The 16064-nt window shown below is 43.6% G+C and overlaps 1 protein-coding gene across 5 annotated transcripts in view; it reads right to left on the bottom strand.

The window, feature by feature from the left end:
* MAD1L1 (mitotic arrest deficient 1 like 1) overlaps window positions 1-16064 on the bottom strand; it is a 381442-nt gene that overhangs the window by 177710 nt on the left and 187668 nt on the right. For all 5 annotated transcript variants that reach the window (XM_075514959.1, XM_075514957.1, XM_075514958.1 and 2 more), the window contains one exon: window positions 15916-15972. In XM_075514959.1, the coding sequence (XP_075371074.1) occupies window positions 15916-15972 (57 nt within the window). The remainder of the gene's footprint in view (window positions 1-15915; window positions 15973-16064) is intronic.

Raw genomic sequence — 16064 nt, 5'->3', positions numbered from 1 at the left:
ACACATCCAGTATATAGAATGTCCACTTCCACAAATACCCCCAAAGATGAAATGCAGATACTTTTTCCAAAACAAACAGTCAAAACCGAGAAAGAGAGGAAGGAAGAACATGGATGGATTTTCATCTAGTTTTTAATTAAATGAAATATCCTTCTCCTTTCAGCCTTACTTTTAAACCTGCCTGGACAGGATTTCAAGATGGTGCTTCTCCTCCAAGTGTTAATGACATAGCGAACACCCACCAGCAGTCTAAGAAATGTGTTCCTTGCTGGTTCTCTCTTCTGTAGGAATTATTTAAAGATATAAGAGATGACAGGAGAAACATAAAATTATAAGTTCACCTCCTGACAGCTAGAAGAAACAAAACTTTCCTTTAGAGAGCTGATGTTCTTGGTATATTTCTGGCATTTGTCATTTCTGACCCATACTTGTCCCCTCCAAAACGAGTACTCCAAGTCTCTGCAATGCCACAGACCTGCTGTTCCTCCCACTTGTTTCCAACGGGCTTCAGCATTCCTGCAGACGAGCCTTTCTAAAGCATCCTACTGACCTACTGTCTACACCCCATCTTCAAAGTGAGACTTGTCATGGGACTTAAACTTCTAAATCACATCAGTCCCCCTTGAAAACCACATTTATGAACTTCTGAAAATCTTAACACACTGCCCAAAATAATGACCAAATCCCTGTTCAAGTCCCTCGTTTTGGGTAGTAAAGGACTCAAAATATAAAGTATTTCAACTCACTGCTAAAGTTAGGATTTGCATGTTGAAAAAAAGGGGCCGGTTTATTCGCCCACATCATGTAAACGTATTTCACAGAACACATGCTGGAGACATACAGTTATTATTTGAATAATGAGTGCATTTTAGTGAGGGGCTGATACAGCAATCTTATCCTGATGAAGTGTGTCTGCACGTCATTCAGCATTCTTGGAACTGTAAAAAGCAGGAAATGCTGAATCCATTATAAATGTCTAAAGGTTTATTTAACAATGGGCTGATGCAACATCCTTTGAAAGGCCTTCCTCAGCAAAAGAGCTGATTTTAAAAGGCAGAGATAAATAGGAACTGAATTGCATGGAGCCAGCATGGAAAGGTGAATTGAGAGGTTGTGTTTGACTACAAGTCTCAACACAATTCAAGAAACTATTTAAATACATAAATATTTAAATGTATGAAAACCAAGCAGACTTGGAAGAGTATACACTAAAATAGACAAGAACAGAGAAATGGGACCCTGAATATGATCCACACGCTGAGGTTTGAAAACAGGCAAACTACTGTTCCCCAGGAGCTGTACACCAGTTATTCTACTGATGCTATTTGTGCTTCTCTCCAAAGGATGTTATTTGCCTCTCTTCCCATAGAGCAGCATGGCAAGCTTGGAGACCTCCTGTTGTCTACAAGCTTATAAATCTAGCATCAGGAAGAAATCAAACATACATGAACACCAGTGAGTTTAATTTGGGTGTCCAGCAATACCACAAGGTAGTAAGACAACATGCTGAGCACTTCCATAGATCATTCTGCTCAGCAAAAGCAGTATCACCTATTCCATGCGCCCAGCCCACTGACCTTCTGAAGGACTGCTCCCCTAAAACATCTGCAGAGAAGCACACATGGGGAGAACTAAGCCTCACCAGATTTCTTGGTGAACTCCACTCGTCTTCAAAGAAATAGGACAATACTTGCAAAACAAAATATTGCTTGCCATTTAGAAACAGGCTAAGTAGACCAGGATTAGTTGGTACATTTTCTTGGGAAAATTAATCCTTGATGCTATTGTGAAACAAAACCAATAAAGCCAAAGAAAATCAGATATTCAATAAAACGTGGTTTAGAACTACCCATTTCCCACTTGGTTGAAGCAAAAAAAAATTTTTTTTTTCTCTTTAAAGACAAAGGCTAGCTGGATCAGAGCTGCCAGTCGCTATTGGTTACCCAATCTGTAACAAACGGTGAGCTTTTATCACTGAGAAGACAGGGCTAGAAGCAACCTTCCAGCAAATAGTTTCCTAAAAATGTACTCATGCATATATATTATTGTAGATACACACAAACTGGGAAATGGACATATGCTGACTTCTGCTTCTCTCCAATACAGTCTGGATTGTGGCTTTTCTCCTCCTGTTGCAGTAAAAAGAGAGCAATTTTTCAAGTTTATACCGAACGTCATTCTATTTCATTTCCAAATATAATCTCCCAGAGAGAAGGTTCGCTTGCCCTATTTCCAATCTCTAAAGTTAATACACAAATTTATATTCCTTTCTCCCACTCGCTCTCCTAAATTAAGAGGTGTAATTACTAGGAACGCTTTCTACAAACGAATAAAGTGCCAAGGGAGAAGGAGCTGTCACCGCTGGACGTTTGCAGCAGCCACCCTCCTCTCTCTCCCATCCCCGGAGGACCCTGCTTATGAGGCAGTTTCTGTCTTTCCTATTAGCAAGGGTAGATGACACACAGAAGAGCAGACGCCAACCCCTCCCTTTCCAGGCAGGACAATCATAAGGAACAAAATTACAAAATTAACTTCAGCCTGTCAAGGAGCCACCGGTGCTTACAAGGATCATTCCCCCCAAATTCACCTTTTGCCTCTCCCCAGTCCTGCTGACCTCTCGGGTGACGTCAGGTTTCCTTAATGACAGCGGAGAAACTCAGATCTGCGCTCTAAAAATTCAGCCCCAGTCTCATCCCTCTCCCCCCTCCCCATCTCCAGCACCCTCTCAAAAGGAAGATTGATTATTATAATCAGACTTAGCTCTGACACAGCATTTGCATTTTCAAAGCACAGCATAGTCATTAACTAATTCATCTACCCCAAGGGAGCCCTAACGAGCTTTCACCTCTCTCCCCTCTGATTCCCAATCTGCAGGCAGCCCACAGCTTTTCTTCAAACACCTCCCCTCTACATTGTGCTGCACAAGCGCAACTTGGTGAAACTCCAGGCAAACTCAGTGAGCCAAATTCAGCCCTGCTGCAAAGGAACACAGCTCTGCTGCTACCAGCTGAAGAGGACAAATGCACAGACACCCTATTTAAACTAGTTACCCTCAGGTTTCTGTATGTAATCACAATGGTACAGGGTATTACAGAAAACAGTTTCTGTTCTGCAAAATAAGGCCAGTGCCACAGGGGTCCCAAAATTACCATGATGCTGTATGAGCAGCATCAACTGTGAGCCTGAGCTGCGTGCCCAGCTGCAAGCGTGTGAAGAAGGAAGCATCATCCTATGACACCCTCTAAACGCCCAGCCTCCTCCTGCATAGCCCATCCAACAAGCTCTTCCTCAAACACCTACGATACACTGGCTGTTCATGGCTTGGTCGGGTGTACTCTTCACTGGGTAAAGAACCGGCTGGACGGCCGGGCCCAAAGAGTGGTGGGGAATGGAGTTTACTCCAGTTGGTGGCCGGTCACAAGCGGTGTTCCCCAGGGCTCTGTGTTGGGGCCAGTTCTGTTTCATATCTTTATCAATGATCTGGACGAAGGGATCGAGTGCACCCTCAGTCAGTTTGCAGATGACACCAAGTTGTGCGGGAGTGTTGATCTGCTGGAGGGTAGGAAGGCTCTGCAGAGGGACCTGGACAGGCTGGATCGATGGGCTGGGGCCAGCAGTATGAGGTTTAACAAGGCCCAGTGCAAGGTCCTGCACTTGGGCCACAGCAGCCCCATGCAATGCTACAGGCTTGGGGAAGAGTGGCTGGAAAGCTGCCAGGCAGAAAAGGACCTGGGGGTGTTTGTTGACAGCCGCCTGAATATGAGCCAGCAGTGTGCCCAGGTGGCCAAGAAAGCCAATGGCATCCTGGCTTGTATCAAAAATAGTGTGGCCAGCAGGACTAGGGAAGTGATCGTGCCCCTGTACTCGGCACTGGTGAGGCCGCACCTGGAATGCTGTGTTCAGTGTTGGGCCCCCCACTACAAGAGAGACATTGAGGGGCTGGAGCGTGTCCAGAGAAGGGCAACGGAGCTGGGGAAGGGTCTGGAGCACAAGGCTGATGGGGAGCGGCTGAGGGAACTGGGGTTGTTTAGCCTGGAGGAAAGGAGGCTGAGGGGAGACCTTATCGCTCTCTACAACTACCTGAAAGGAGGGTGTAGAGAGGTGGGGTCGGTCTCTTCTCCCAGGTAACAAGTGATAGGAGGAGAGGAAATGGCCTCAAGTTGCACCAGCGGAGGTTTAGACTGGATATTAGGAAATTTTACTTCACTGAAAGGGTTATCAAGCATTGGAACAGGCTGCCCAGGGAAGTGGTTGAGTCCCCATCCCTGGAGGTATTTAAAAGACATTTGGATGAGGTGCTTAGGGACATGGTGTAGTGGTGGTCTTGGTAGTGTTAGATTTACGGTTGGACTCGATGATCTTAAAGGTCTTTTCCAACCTATACCATTCTGTGATTCTGTGATACACCTTTGCCCCAGGACTCAGCCTCCTGCCCCTGCTTAAGTCTCTTCTCACACCCCAACGCTGCCAGATGCCGACCCTCCCCACTCACCCACCTCCCTTTGCTCATCTCCGCATCCTGCCCCAGCAGAAGCGCAGAGCCCCGCGCCCACAGGTGCTCCACACAACAGCAGATTATTGTTGATTAGCAATATTGTCTAATTGGAAGTGCTCAACCCATATTCAGATGATCCATTCCAAATACTCCTGTGTGGAATACTTAAGAGAAAAAAAATCAGGAAGATATTTATTTTCTCTCTTGCTTTTTAACCTACAGCAAATAGGGCTGTTACTTGAACAGGGGATAAGGTGATGTTATTGATACTGTTACCCTGCAGCAATGCACTAAGGACCAAGAGTTGGTATCTCAGTTGGGGGTACAGAAGGGTGTGCAAAACCCTGCAGCTTTGAACAGCCTGAATGCTCCAGCTGACCCCTTCAGTGTAATATCTGGAGCCTTTTTACCCACAAGTGGTATATACAAAACCATACACTGGCTCTGGAAGGACCCTGTCCTTCTGTTTGAAGGACAGATGCTCTGCTGATGCTACGTACGTCTGAAGGCAACTGCCCTGGTCACCAGCACAGACTCCACGTCAACAGCAAGTAATGTGCAACACCAGTCATCACGTGGGTACCAACTTAGGACGGTTTTGACAGTTTTGTCTTCTTGACTTTTGCTCCCCACTTTATGCTGTATTTATTTCTTTCTGGTACTCTGGGATGGGTGCAAGATGTGACAATTTGGAAATAAGCACTGCTGGGCATTTCAGCAGGATGGAAGCTGGCTCAGAGCTCAAGACGAACAAAACTGGAAGGTTTGAGGGGAAGAGGAGCAAATATCCTGTGCAAGAGACCCACCGAGCAAGGGAACTGGAGATGTTAATTTAAACCCACGAGTTCATTCGAGTACAATTACATATTTCAACTCTCGCTTCCAGAGGAAGGAGCGGACAAGGAATCTCTTCCTCTCCCTCTTGCTGCAACCCTGTCCAGTCCACCCTCCCAGGCACCGCTATGAGACATCACCACCACTGCACGACAGCAAAAATCCTGACAGCTTCACCTCCAAAACACCTCTCTCAGCTCTAACAGCTCGTTCTGAAGAAACATCACCTAATTTCCACGTTCATTCAGCTCAGAGCCTCTCTGCTGTTATCAGCCTCGCTCCACCACTTCACCAGCGTGTAGATGGCTGTTTCCTTTAATTACTACCGAAAGCTCCTCCCACCAGGGAGAGCAAAACAGCTGGTGTCCACCGAGAGAAGGAAACTCCGGAGTAATTAGCCTTAAAAGGCTGACACCTCCTACCCATTACTCCTGGTTAGAACAGCAAAACACAGAATAACAGTCTCTTTAGGGAACCCGTCAAGGTGTCCGACTGAATCTGCCGCAACCCCGTCCGGGGTAGCCATGGCACTGGCGCAATGAAGTTGTCTGCTCTCAAGAAGAGCATCGCACAGGTCACTTCTTTCACGCAGGAGTAGGCACTTTTGCTAGAAGCAAGTGTTCTAGCAGCTGTAATTCACAGGCAGAGCACCAAATAAATCTGCAAAGATGTCATACCTCCTCTGTACAAAGATTGAATACAGTTTGTTTCCTGAAAATATACCCTCGAGGGCTTTCTGGAGCATTCAGTCAACAAATTCTCATTAAATGGTATCTTGTAATCCCACCTCTTGCCCCCACCCCCCATCAGTTTTCTTGTTGAAAAATCATCACATAATAAACAGTCAGAGAAGAACCTATGCATTTTACCGACCACCTAGGAAGATCAAAGGGGAAAGGAAAGAGGAATCTAACATCCATTTTTGTTCCTTCATCTCCTAACATAAATACAGTGGAATCAATCTCTGCTTAATACTGTAAGAGAGCAAAGGAGCCTTCACTGAGTGCTAGACTTGAAAATTGAACTTAATCCTCCTGCTCCGACTCACATGGAACAACCCAGAGCCTGTACTTCGACATGCTTTTAAGAACAGCGCTAACTCCCACTGCATCTCCAGCCTAATTTTGCAGTTCGCTACAGCTGGGAGCCCTGTTTTCTGGCACGTCGTGGCAGAGAGAGGGAGGGTGAGCAGGGGCCAGCAGAGCTTCATGCTCAAGGTGCTTTCTGAACTCCCAGAGATGGGAAATATGAGGATGGGGCAAGGGATCCAGCTATGGGAAAGCAGCAGCTCTCTCAACAGAGCCTCCCAGCTGCCTTCAAGGAAGTGACAGACGCTTGAAGGAGTCTTATTCCCCAAACCCTTCCCCAAAGAAGAGGCTAAGAGCAGATTTAAGGTTTTCTAGCTAAATGACCCATCCTGAGGCCCTCCTGCGACAAGCAGCAGTGGGCTTTTAATGCATAAGAAGTGGGAAATCTCTCTCCTTGCACCGAAAAGCAAAGGTTACAGGGCCCTGCCGAAACTGCTCTGCCCATTTTAGCCTCTCAGGATTATGCCTGTGGTCCCCTTCAGTTGCCAGCCAGCAAGCAATCACAGAACGAAAAGCAAAAAGCAATTCCCTCTCAAATACCGTATGTTCAGTTCTGGTGCCAAGTAGAAACCTGGCATTTTAACCTTTGGTGAACATGTTCCTGCTGCTACCAACAATAAACTCCGAGTTTCAGCTCGGAGGGGAAGGAAGGTGTAATAGATGTGCAGTGGATGACATTAGCACTGAATACGGCATCAACAGGACAGGGCCTGGCAGGAGCTCGATTTTATACAGCCAGTCTTTAGAGGTTAATGAAATATTCATAAATAAGTTAAAATTCTCCTGACAAGCTAGATCCTGTAATACAACAAAGAGTTGTCAGCCTCAATTAAGCGATTCCAAAGAGGCAGGGCACTGCCATTCATTATTTACCAAGGGGTCATAGGAAAAATTCAGCTCTATGATCTTCTTGTCTCTCTGGATAAATTAGGTTTTACAGCTCCTGCTGGAGGGCTCTGCTGCCCTGACACAGCGGCTCAGAGACCCCAGCCTGCCACCACTACTACCTACCCCCAGCATCTAACAGCCAAAGGCAAAAAACACTGGGAACAAGCTCTTCTAAGGATGCTGAGACACAAAAAGATCGAAAGCAAAACAAATAACGTAGCAAGCTGATTAGGCTGTCAGTGCAAGGACTAAGACAGTCTTGAAACTTTATGGTTTTTAAGCTTTTATCTCCCTTTTCGTACACCCTGGGCAAGAACAACAGTATCCAGCAACCTGTGATCTCCAGGCACATCCACTGAACATGCCCTCAATGTCCCGCTAGATCCCACCCATAGCTAGAGATCTTCTCATCCTCCCTCACGCTCAGGATAAACTGTGCCCACAGAACTGCATCTCTCAGATCAGATCTCTCAGGATGGTCCTCTTCTGACGCAGGTACAACTTCGCAAGACTGTGAAAGCAGGAGGAAACTGGTCTCCATCCTTGTCTCAAGCAAGTTGGAGATTAATGATTACTTTGTCCCATCCTAGCATGACTGTTCAACAGACCAAGTCTTCCTTTCCCTCTCTGGACATGCACTGGAAGCACGTGTTCATTCTACAGCTTCTCCAAGCTGCCTTTTAGGCAAGGCAGAAAAAAGGAGCAGAAATTACTGAACCCTAGAGGCATCCAGGACCTCTCACCCGATTTTCCCCTACTTCTCAAAGTGCTGAACGTTAGCAGAGAGCCCCTGCACCCTTCAGGAAACTTTAGTTCAACTAAATCGAACCACAGGAGTCTGAGGTAGCCCATAAGCTTCTTACAGACTCTGTGAGGGTGGATGTAGCCTGGAAAAGCACAATACTTGCATGCATATTAATTATGCCTTTTGTACCTCAAGGCTCTGGCTACTATAACAAGGCCTCTGATAATACCCCTGTCCCACTCATTTTATTTTACCAAGTAACTCAGTATAACTCAGATTTAGAGTAACAGCAGCAACACTGACAACAGGACTGCTCTAATCACAGCACCGCAGTGTCCTCTGCACAGGAGAACGATCCACCTTTCTCCTCTGCTCAATAACTGAAGGGAAAAAAGCCCTACCTCTTTCTTTCCCCCAGTTCTTTTCCCTCAGTTATAAGCCTGCAATGCAAAGGTGAGAGCACATTATCAAGTTTCAGCCTATTTCAGAGTTGAAAAGTGGAGCGCTCACTATCATCCTTATGACCAGAAAGCAACCCATAGCGTTTTTCAGCACTGCTCAGGTTTTACAGGTACACCTGTAGCACAGAGCCCTCTCCAGATGATGGGCTGAGAATTAGATCATCGTCCATACATCCCATCTGAGCTGGAATTGCTGCTTAGTTTTGGGTCAGACTATTTTCCCCGCAATCCGGCAGTACCTGTCCCACGGGGAGCCCAAAGGGAGGAGCAGCAGTAAGGCAGCTCTCCGCTTTCGGCAGCTATGTTTCTCCCTTGTGAAAGTCCTAACCCCATGTCAGCTGTTATTGCCTTCAAGGAGAAAATGAAAACAGTCCTGTTGAAACCAAATGGTGCTGCAGAGTTCCATAAAACTTTCACGTTAATGGATCCAACAGCAGGTTCGTTTGTGTAATGGGACTTTCAAACAGACCGTTTATTTCTTTTTAATTTGAAGGAAATGTACTATTTGATCCCATGTGCCTGGCTAGATTTTTAAAACAGAGATAAACCACAAGAATTTACTCACTAAGTCTCTTCTTCTAACCTAATTAAAACAGCATTGAGATATTAACATGCAGAAGTGTAATGTACTGATCACCTCTCCAGTCTACAGGCAGCACTCATCTACCAAGATCCCAAAGCTTCCACCACACTCTCTACTTTGCCCGCAGCCACATGCAATAGATGCTTCTGGTGTTGCCACAGTTTTGTGTGCTGAACATGAATTTTCCAAGAGGGAAAATGCAGCAGATGCAACACAACCAACCGAGGCCATTCATCATTCCCTGTGCTAAGAGATGGGGTGGGCGGGGGGGGGAATCCTGTCTCTGCTCCTCAGAGCTCACTATATTCCTACACCATGGGGAACTGCAAGGACTAATTTTAATGTGCATGTTTACAACAAGCACCGAGAGCTCTCAGCTAGGAAAAGGAGAAAGGAACTCTGAGTACTCCCATCCCTCTGTTCCAGGGTTTACTCCACCTGGAGAACCAAAGCTCTACAGTAAAAACACCAGCAGAAAAGTGTGACTCCTGCACACTCACCCCCCTCGTTCCAACAAATCACATTTCTAAATTAACAGGACCACACGATAAAGTGAAGAATAATACAAACACTGTGAAGTACACACAGAACAAACAAGCAACAAAAGGCTCTGCTGAAATAAAACTACCTGATAGAAAGATGTCTCAGACATTGATCATGAAAACATATTTAAAACAAACAAAATTCACTGAAGATCTTGGGTCAAAAAATACAAACACACAAACGCAATTACTGATAGCACAAAGCAGGGAGGCTTTATCATAGAGAAGCATAAATAGATCAGACAGAAGCAGCTAGCTGAAAACTGAAAGAACAGCAGCAGAATTGAAATGTAATAGTGCAACTCCCACAACAGCTAGAACCTCTCCTACAAACTGAGTCTTCAACAGTCAGAAACTAGAGAGGAGGACAAAGAGCTGGGCGGATTAATCAATCACAGGATGAACATCAGTGCCATGTGGCAGTGGACATGGGTAATGTGATTCTGAAACGGAAGAGCTGAGCTATATCCAGGGCAGAGAGGTACCTGCCTGTACTAGATGCTCCTGTAGGAGACACTTCTGTACAAGCTACCGCTGGAACATCACCTGGAATGAGGTGACCACTCTGGTTACTCATCTTCAAAGGAGACAGAAAAACGCGAAGAGATTTAAAGAAAGCTGCAGGATTCATGAGGAGACTGAAGAGCCTGTTTTAAGAGAAGACTGCAAGAGCTCGATTTGTTTAACCTAGACAAATGAAATGCTGGGAGAGAACAATTGTTCTCTATAAATATGTCACAGGATAAATATGAGGGAGGAAGAACAGTCATTGTAGTTTAAGAAGAACATTGGTACAAGAAAAAAATGGATATTAACTGCACATATATTTTCAGTTGGAACTGGGAAGATTTCAGCTATCAGAGCAGTCTTTCAATGATAGTAATGGGACAAACAACCTAAGCAGTTTCAAGAACCAAGGCCTTTATGAACCAAGGCATATGCTGCAATTGCCTTAGTTACCAAAGGACTGGACTTTATGATCTAACAGTCCTCTTCCAGTCTTCTGTTACTGTATCATTTCATTCTGGATTAGCTTTTTTTTTTGACTGTTTCTTTATAACCAGATTCATGTTTTTCAATCTGATTTGAGAACTGGATATTTCCCTAAAATTGCCTTACTAAAACTATTGCTGTGTTCATGCTGCTGCTCAGCTGAGTGCCGCGCTGCTCATCTGTCTTGGGTTTGCTAGTCTCACATAAGGTGTTAGGATAAAATTTGTCAAATGGTAAGGAGATTTGCTATCGTCTTGCTAAATCAATTCGGAAATGATGAAATACACTTTTGATAGATGGAGACTTCCTGCACCAGTCAGTCATCTCCTTTCCCCTCCCAACCTGCTGGTTCTATATATGTTCTGGCAAAGCTTTACTTTTATTTATAACTACCGTGGTTCAGTACTCTAATCCCACATTTAATTGCCATCCCATTATAGATAATACAGAGAATTTACATTTCCTCTAATGAACACCACTTCTGTTCTTGTGCCTTGTCCGTTGTATTTCTTCCTTTAGGTTTAATAACTCTTAAACAAGAATTAAATTAGCTATATTGGCAAGTTATCCAGGGCAGGTCTTTCTATACTAAAGTTCACTTCTTTCATATTATCATTGTTATCACTGTAAAGTAAAATGTAACAGAATTTTTATCCTTGCCAGGTATTTCTCTTAAGTATCAAAAGCTACAGTTCTTAAAAGTCTGGAGTCTGATGTAACCACTAGAAAGTAAAGTCTTCCAGCAATAATGCAAATGTTTTGTGAACTGTGTGGGTCTCTTGTTGTTTATGTATTGATGCCTATTGCGATTTTCCCAAACTCACTGTGATTTTTCCATGCTGCCTTCCAGTTAACACCTAGTTCCCAGCTACATCACGCACAGTGTTCTCCGAGTTGATTTCTTTCATGTATCCTCCTTCTGTCTTCATTACTTCTCCTCATAACCATCAGTGCAGCTAGTCACTGACATTTAAGTTAATCCTAAACATTATGGTTTCATCAGACTGAACACATGATTTGGCTCCTTAACTATTCCTGACCTGCTGCCCTTAAATAAAGGTCTCCCGTTCTTTGCAGAGGGTTAACACACACTTGACTCAAGGCAAGGGGCATTCACTATTTTCATTTTAAGGTGTCTTTATTTCTTCTGCAAGGACACTCAATTTATGCCATTCATTTTGTGATGGCTACATTCTTGGACTTCAAATCTTCTTTACCTCCCACCCTGCTAAGCAATTCTTCTGATTCTTATATCCATCCTTTTTAATCTGCTAGAGGGTGAAATATAATTTGTTCCAATGAGCAGTCGATAGATTTCAGAGCCCACATGGACCAAGATGTCTTTTGAAGATGAAAGCCAAAAGATACCCAGAGCACCTCAGGGCAATGAAAATACAGGGATACTTTTTTAATACCAAGCTGACTTCCCTCAGGGATTAATGACGGAGAAAAAAAATCTTGACATGAATGCCCCCTGCTACAGAACCAGACTGAAAGAAAGTGTAAGATCAGGGATCACAGCCATTGCCTGGATGGCAAGCTGGAGCCAGACAATTTCCTCCTGTCTATAAAGGGAGATGAAAAAGGCAAATGAAAATTAGAAAAACTAACACATCTTCTGCTTCCCTCCCTCAGGGAGAGAAAGAAAAATAATATAACAAACAAGAAAGCATTTTCCACAAATAGTAATTTGGTATGACTGAAGCTAGCTCTCAGCCCTATGCCAGTAGAGCATTAAACTAACGCACCATAAGAAGTAAGATCCTGGGACCACAAAACAGAGAGCCATATGTGTGAACCCTACGAGCAACCTCCTGGTACATCCCAGAGATAAAGATATTGGAGCACTAGCCTCGATAAAGAAAACTTCCAGTGATGATAAAATTGTTAGAAAAGTGCACACACATATACAAAAATTGCAGTAACGAAGTGTGCTTAGGCACCAAAAAAAAAAAATTTCACAACAAAAAACATTCTTTCAGCAAATAAAAGAAACACAAAACCCACAGATCTGCAGGTCAACTAAGTCATCTGAGCCCTATCAGACTGGTGACTCTGTTATGTACCACCTCTCAGAAGACTGGGCAGGCACTGTTCCCTTACAACAGGAACACACTCAAACTGTGAATAAAGAAAAATAAATAACTGAACGGTCAGAAGGAGAGAAAAATCAAAGTTTCATTGTTATAATTACACAGCACAATGATAAGGGTAATTTTTCTTAAATCAGAAAATAAATTCTAGGTTCAAGTTCCCTGAAGGATATAAAATATTAGAGGATTTTTTATGGTTGTAATCACAAACTCATTTCTCCAGCCACTACTGGCCGTGTCTAATTAGGGCAAAGTATGTTAATGATACAGCGGCACAGCCCAGAGACGTCTTCAGTTGCAATATTAATTGCATTTAGGGAAAGAAGCATGAATTGTGCTTATACAAGCTAATTAGTATGGGTTTGCTAATTAATACTGGAAAGTCAAACTGCCTTTGTCTTGTCAACTGCAATTAGCTGAAGATGTTTAAATTTCTTTTCTCTTTTTTTTTTTGTTTTTGTTTGTTTGTTTGTTTTGTTCTTCCAGTAGTAAACTCACTTTTAGCTGGCAAGCAATGAAATCATGCACGGGAGTACTCAATGGCAGTTTAGTGCAGCAAGTCCATCCCACTTTCCGCTGACAAAACCTTGCGCCCTGGCCTAGCGCAGCGTCCCCTATAGCACACACCTATCGTCTCCTATTGTGCCCGTGGACACAATTCCCTGAACTAGGGCCCTCTCCTCCCAAGGACACAGATACTGTCTTATTGAGGCCACGATCCTATCAGATTTATCCCACAAGTATTTTACTTTTAAATATTGCCATGTAAGAAATGAATTATTTACCAGGGCATCTAAGATGCTCCCCATTGCATACAAGAAACCCCATCAAACTCATCAGTGAGATCCAATCAGCTAGTTCATCAGCCCCAGAGCACATCGCTTCATTTCCAGTGCTCTGGGGAGGGTGGCAAAGCCATTAGCACTCTTCAGGGTGGCAGAAGAGATGTCACCTCCATGGAGGTTTATCCCAGAAGCAGCCCAAAGACCCAGCAGACTGTATGATAGCACCTGACAGTGTTTATTCCATTTCACTTAGGGCCATAAGCCTGTTTGCAGAACAGCTGATGAAAAGCAATATCCACGTCTGTCAGCACCCAGAGCAGGACGAGCCCTTCCACATCCCCCCAGCCACGGAAGCTTAACGTCAAACTAACAAGCAGCGGATCACGGGTGAAAAAGGGGAAGAGGGATGAGAAGGAAGGCAAGATGCCAGGAATCCAAATCAGCAAACAATTGCTGAATTGTCAGCTTTAAAAGAGTCTGAAAATAAGGCCATCCAGGTGAGACACTGATCTGGAGAGGGGGGAAAAAACCCACATAAAGAAGATTTTGTTGGATGGCAAGGAGGAGAGTGGGGCTGACGGTACAAGTGCGGGAGCCCTTGGGCAGGCAGCTCATGGAAGAGCCCCACCCAAAGGGGATAGACCTCTGCCACCCCTGACATTGTAGAAGACAAGAAGTGACACATCTTTCCCTACCAGGGAGATTTCACCTTGGGACGGAGGAGAACCATCTACCACCAGTGAAAAGAAGGAACTATACTGTCACGTTTCTCCTCAAAAGGGAAAAAGAGGAAAAACAGTCTCTCTTCCTCTGTTTGAAGCAATTTTCTTATATTTACTGAACAAAATTCAAAATGCTGAATAAAGCCCGCACCTCACAATCTGCAATCTATCGTCCAAAGCACTACAGAATACAGCCTATTCATGTGAGATTGATGTAAGCTTTACTGGAAGATCACAAGACCTGCAGTTTTCCACTGAGTAACCCTTGGGAATAGGCACTGAACACTGACTGCTGCTTTAGCCTCTGCTGATGGATGATGCACAACACCAATTAATGCTTTAATGCTGGAAGTTCCAGTTTCTCCAGCTCTCTTCTGGCCTGTTTAATACGACAAACTTTTGAAGAGAAACAAATAACTCAAAAACCAGGCTTAACAAGCCAAAAAGAACAACTTTGAAACGTTTAAAAAAAACACACATCAAAACATTTAGAACATAACAGCAAATTTATCTTCTGATACGTCCAGTGAGCATAATGCAAAATTGATTGTATAGAATTTAAAACTATAACAAGGCAGCATGTAATGAGATCAGATGGTAAATAGGATTAATTCAGTTTTCTTTGGAAATATCAGTTCTGACCTGCGTCACCAGAGAAAGCGGCTGAGCATACAAAAATGTTTGCCCACAATGTAAGACCACTCCAGCACCGGAATCAATTAACACTCTCATTATGGAAAATCTGATGTTGAAACAGCAAGGAGCACAAATTAAAAAAAAAAAAAAAAAAAAAAAAAAAAGAAACTAGCAGACGTATGGCAACCTATTAATAGTACAGCAGGGGCATGCCAGTTCTGCCCTTCGGTGCCCTAGCAGAGTTAAGCAGAAGTCTAAAAAGACTAGTGTTAGCACTGTAGTTTATGATTTGGATTTTAGAGCAGAGGTCTGTTTAGCACCTACTTACTAGCCAGTGATGCACACTGATTTTTTCATTAGTAATAAAATTAATCCAGTGTAAAACACGTCTACAGAATCAGTGTCTACATCTTGGATACTGCTCAGGTTTTTCTTGTGACTAGAAAAAGTTGCAGGAATCCCACAACTCGCCCATTAGCAAAAACACTGGTTCACAAAACAGCTTAATGCATACACCTCATTTATTCCTGAGTATGAAGAATCGTATACAATAGTCATGAAACTGCACATAAACCTCCCTACTGCCTGGTTTTCTGGCCTCTATTATTTTTGGTCCTTGAGGGAACTGCCAATAAAGTAGACAAACCCAGCAGAAAATTAACAGATATTATAAAAAACTAGTTTGTGGTAATTCTGTCGCATCTCATCTGCTTGTCCTTTGCGCACTTGAGACTGAATCAAAGGCCCCCAAAGAAAGGAGTTAATTCAGTATGAAATTAAATGCTTGCTTCTGATCTAGAACTGCTAACAAAGAGAAAGCAAACTGCCAAAGAAAGGAAGACAGACCACCAGATCTCATCCAACACTTGTTCCAGGTGAGTACGAAGACAGAAAGTGCCAAGACTAGGAACAGTGATACAAACTTTTATAATGCTTATTTGCTATTCATTTCTGAATATTTGGAACTGATCCACTGTTTAAATAAACGGAACTTTGCATATATTACTGCTCTGTAAAACAATTAAAAAAACCCAAAAGATGAACACTTACCATCTCTGCTCTTTGCTTATGATTTCCCACTTCTTCCAGAACTTGAGACAGCTGAGCCTTCAAGACAAAAAAAAAAAAAAAATAGAAAATGAAGGCTAGGACATATTTTTTGAGGTTTAATAAGACCACGTTCCTCCCTTCCAGCTAAA

This window comes from Mycteria americana, chromosome 12 (genome assembly GCF_035582795.1).
Source record: "Mycteria americana isolate JAX WOST 10 ecotype Jacksonville Zoo and Gardens chromosome 12, USCA_MyAme_1.0, whole genome shotgun sequence".
In the NCBI taxonomy this organism is placed as follows: domain Eukaryota; kingdom Metazoa; phylum Chordata; class Aves; order Ciconiiformes; family Ciconiidae; genus Mycteria; species Mycteria americana.
Note: the sequence above shows the minus strand (reverse complement) of the source record. Positions and strands in the feature narration are given on the sequence as shown.